We start from the raw sequence: 5,236 nt of genomic DNA on the forward strand, positions 1-5,236 counted from the left end.
TCTTGTGCTACTACGATTGGGATTTACAATGAAGGATACGTAAAATAATTATTTTTTTTTCATCAGAGGTTGTTCTTTATTTCTTTTTTATCTCTTGAAATCAATTTAATTTCGTAATTTCAACGGAGAAGGTAAGAATGTAAATAAGTTTTTCCATTTGAAAGAAGTTGATTTCTTTTTTTGTTCCCTTGAAATCGATTTTGTTTTTGAATGTGAATCAAGATGCAAATTCGATTTTCAAAGAAGATGGAAGAATCAAAGAGTGTAACCTAGTAAAATATTGTAGAATTTTAAAAAAAAATTGTGTGGTGATGGAGGATGGTAGAAGGTGGAGAAGATGGAAGGGAGAAAGCAAGGAAGAAGAAGGAGAAGAAAATATTTACAAAAAAATTCAGAATATTTACAAAAAAAGTGTCTGACGCGCTCAAAATTTGTGTAGCACACGTACTGTGCTTACTCAGCAAAAAATGTCAAAATGACACAACTAGACGCGATATGAGATGTCTAAAATGAATAAAGTTTAGTTGAAGTGTCTAAGTGAAAGTTGATGCCAAGTTTAAGGGGCCAGTGATGAATTACCCCCCAAGAGATCTGGAATATCTAGAATTTTGATTTCTAGTTTTAAAAAAAAAAACACGGCAGATTTGATGTGTCTCTGGTAGGCCATAATTCAAAATCAGCCACATATGCCTACCTATCCGTGATGCCTCAAATTAGGACAAAATAGGCCCATTACAACCATACACATTATGATATCTATTGGTGAATATTTATACATATTTGATTATGCACTCAATTGTTATTACTCCCTCTGTTTAAAAAAAAATGATTTTTTTTCTTTTTGGTAAAATTTTAATTTCAACTTTTCACATAGATTAAATGACAATTTTGTATATTTGACATAACTTTAATTTACGATCACAAAATTTAAAAGTTTTATTTTTAAATTTTGTGTCAAGTCAAACTAGCCCATTCTTTTTGAAACAGAAAGAGTATAATATTAACTTAAAGATAACATGAAAATTCACAAATTTTGAATTCTAAATCTGTCTGCTTCATGTCATTGTCAAGGGGCAAAAAGGAGCCAATCACTCATAAGCAACATTTTCATCTCATGGCTCCATATATGAGTTGTGTGTATTTCTTAGCAAAACATTGTAATACTAAATAACATGGCCTCTGTGATTGAGCAATGTCAAGTTGCGCCACCTCCCGGCGGCGTAGCGGAGGTAACACTCCCTCTTACTTATTTTGATCATGTTTGGTTAGGGTTCCACCGTATACGGCGGATCCTATTCTACAAGCTCCCCATTTCCAAACCCGATTTCATTCAAAACATTATTCCTCCTCTTAAAAATTCACTCTCCCTCACTCTCAAACACTATACGCCCTTAGCCGGAAACGTTGCTCGTCCACTAGATACCAACGGATATCCTGAGTTACGTTATGTGACAGGAGATTCTGTATCTGTTATTTTTTCTGAGTCTGATATGGATTTCAATTATCTCATTGGTGACCATCTGCGTAATGCTAAGGATTTTTATCACTTTGTTCCTAAGTTAGGGGAACCTAAGGATGCACCCAGGGTCCAATTAGCTCCGGTCTTAGCCATTCAAGTGACACTTTTTCCGAATCTTGGTGTATCCATTGGTTTCACTAACCATCATGTTGTTGGTGATGGAGCTACCATTGTAGGGTTCATTAGGGCGTGGGCTCTACTCCATAAATTCGGTGGACATGAACAATTCTTATCGAATGAGCTAATTCCGTTTTATGATAGGTCCGTAGTAAAAGACCCATATGGACAAGGGATGTTCATATGGGAAGAAATGAAGAAAAAGAATCTAGATATGCGTGACATTATGACTCCTCCTCCTGAACACAAGGTTCGAGGTACATTTACTATAAGACGAGATGATATTGAGAAACTCAAGAATTTAATATTGAAGTCAAGAAGACAGGGTAGTAGTACTACTCTAACTCATGTAACATCTTTTACTGTAACGTGTGCTTATGTATGGACTTGCTTGATAAAATCAAAGGACGCGATTGGAGAAGAAATGATCATAGATGATAGTGTAATGGAGTCCTTTGGATGTGCTGGAGATTTTAGAGCACGATTCAATCCACCACTTCCTCAATCTTATTTTGGGAATTGTATAGTTGGGTGTGTCACAAGATCAATAAGGCATGTTGACTTAGTTGGAAAGGGAGGCTTTGAAATTGCGGTGGAATTAATTGGAGAAGTCATTCAAAAACAAATGAAGGATGAAGAATGGGTCCTTAATGGTAATTGGCTAAAAGTGATAGACGACATAGACCTGAATCGATTTTTATCAATTGCTGGATCGCCAAAACATGACTTATATGCTGCTGATTTTGGATGGGGAAGGGCCGCGAAGTTAGAATTTATTTCTCTTGACAATGAAGATGGTGGAATTGTGATGTCTCTTAGTAAATCTAAGGACTTTGATGGAGATTTAGAGATTGGTTTGTCTTTGTCTAAAACTCAAATGAATGCTTTTGCTGCTATATTCACTCATGGGCTTAGCTTTCTATACCAAGTCTGAGTGTTCGAGGATTTGGCAAGGATTCCTACCTGTATCTTGGCTTTCTTATTCAATTGCTTGATATTAATTCTTTGTACATCCGAATAACCTTTTTTGTTTTGTTTATGCATTTTGCACCTTTAAGAGTATAATGTTTCTTCTAAAAGAAAATGTACTACTATATATTATACTTCTCTTTTGACAACCTTCTTAAGGTTTAATTTAATGATAGGAAAATACATAAAGTCTCCTCAAATTAGTCCTCTTATTTTAAAGAGACACTTAAACTCTGCAAAAATCTGATAATACATTCTACTTCATACCACCTAGCTTGAAGGAGGGCGTTGAAGAATAAAAAGTTAATTCAACACAAATGATGAGCCTACGTTGGTAATATAAATTTATTATTTGAATTTTGAAAATATAATACAAAACTATAAAAGAACATAGGGTAGCACGTGTTAAAGATGTAACCAATATAGTACTTATTTATTTACTTTTAATGTTCACTTATTGTGGTGAAACCAAAATGATCAAATTCCATTCCTACTTGCTACGTTTAGGAGTTTTTATATATATTTTTTAACTATAAAAAGGTTTAATTGTTCAAACTTTAATTAATTTTAAGATTCTAATTATGATTAGAGAAATAACAAAAAAATATAATTTTATCTAATGCGAAATCCTTTTATAAATGATTAAAAAAGGATGATCATTTCATTTATGGTAATTACATTTGGGTATGTAAGGTATATATATATATATATATATATATATATATATATAGGGAGAAAGAAATTTTGAATCCATGAATTTACTTATTCAACATGTCATTATAATGTAGTCGAATATATAGTTATATTTGAATAGGAAAAAGAACAAATATTATTAAATAATAATATCAAATATTATTAAATAATAATATCAAATCTCTTAAATATATTTTTTAATAGAAAGCATGCCTAAAACTATAAAAGTAGTGTTTCAAAGGTTATCAATACATGTTCATACCTCAAAGATTGAGAATGGGTCGTTTTAGACCTAATTCAATTTTTTTCAATTGCTGGATCGCCAAAACTTGACTTATATGCTGCTGATTTCGGATGGGGAAGGGCCGCGAAGTTAGAATTCATTTCTCTTGACAATGATGATGGTGGAATTTCGATGTCTCTTAGTAAATCTAAGGACTTTGATGGAGATTTAGAGATTGACTTGTCTTTGTCTAAAATTCGAATGAATGCTTTTGCTGCTATATTCACTCACGGGCTTAGCTTTCTATACCAAGTCTGAGTGTTCGAGGATTAGGCAAGGATTTCTACCTGTATCTTGGCTTTCTTATTCAATTGCTTGATATTAGTTCTTTGTACATCCGAATAACCTTTTTTGTTTTGTTTATGCATTTTGCACCTTTAAGAGTATAATGTTTCTTCTAAAAGAAAATGTACTACTATATATTATACCTCTCTTTTGACAACCTTCTTAAGGTTTAATTTAATGATAGGAAAATACATAAAGTCTCCTCAAATTAGTCCTCGTATTTTAAAGAACACTTAAACTCTGCAAAAATCTTATAATACATTCTACTTCATACCACCTAGCTTGAAGGAGGGCGTTGAAGAATAAAAAGTTAATTCAACACAAATGATGAACGTGATTGGTAATATAAATTTATTATTTGAATTTTGAAAATATAATACAAAACTATAAAAGAACATAGGGTAGCACGTGTTAAAGATGTAACCAATATAGTACTTATTTATTTACTTTTAATGTTCACCTACTCTGGTGAAACCAAAATGATCAAATTCCATTTCTACTTGCTACATTTAGGAGTTTTTATATTTTTTAAATATAAAAAGGTTTAATTGTTCAAACTTTAATTAATTTTAAGATTCTAATTATGATTAGAGAAATAACAAAAAAGTATAATTTTATCTAATGCGAAATCCTTTTATAAATGATTAAAAAAGGATGATCATTTCATTTATGGTAATTACATTTGGGTATGTAAGATATATATATATATATATATATATATATATATATATAGGGAGAAAGAAATTTTGAATCCATTGAACACAAGACTAGAGATTGACTCAGTGGTTTAGGAGTTCAAAATTTCCAAATTCAAACCCTAGACATTCTTGAATTCCTTTAATGAAAATTCTGAATTTGGCACTGGTCCGCAAGTAGCAACAACCACTTGAAAACTTTCATATTCTTGTCTTGTATACTAGAAAGTGATGCCCGTGCGATGCACGTGGTATAAGCCCAACAATTTGATTTTTAATGTGTTCAAATATGCAATATTTATTATTAAAAAAAAATGGACCAAAAGATATATCTTACCTTAAATTTTTCGTCATTACAAATTGTATTAGCATCAAGTTAATAATGCATTAGTACCATAAAAAAGATATAGCTAGTGCATAGTTAGGTTCGTATGACAACCAAAATAACTACCAACAATTGATATGCATTGATTTCATGAAAAAATCACTACATGGGAAGGAATCATCAACGTACAATTGTAATTTTGAGAATTAACCAAAAAAAATAAAAAATCTCTGCCATCAAACGAAAATGTAATTCACACAATTTTTAGTTGAAAATTACACTACTAACAATGCTAAAACTATTAATGATAGATCCTAAAAGGGTTTCTCTTGATCTTGCAACGGTTGATA

The 5,236-nt window shown here is 31.5% G+C and overlaps 1 protein-coding gene across 1 annotated transcript; it reads left to right on the top strand.

The window, feature by feature from the left end:
* The first annotated feature begins 1,172 nt into the window (after nucleotides 1–1,172).
* On the top strand, nucleotides 1,173–2,570 carry LOC125810117 (phenolic glucoside malonyltransferase 1-like). The gene has a single exon (XM_049489645.1). The coding sequence runs from the start codon at nucleotides 1,173–1,175 to the stop codon at nucleotides 2,568–2,570; it is 1,398 nt and encodes a 465-aa protein (XP_049345602.1).
* Nucleotides 2,571–5,236: the final 2,666 nt, after the last annotated feature.

This window comes from Solanum verrucosum, unplaced genomic scaffold (assembly GCF_900185275.1).
Source record: "Solanum verrucosum unplaced genomic scaffold, falcon-dt-bn FXZP01000281.1, whole genome shotgun sequence".
NCBI lineage: Eukaryota > Viridiplantae > Streptophyta > Magnoliopsida > Solanales > Solanaceae > Solanum > Solanum verrucosum.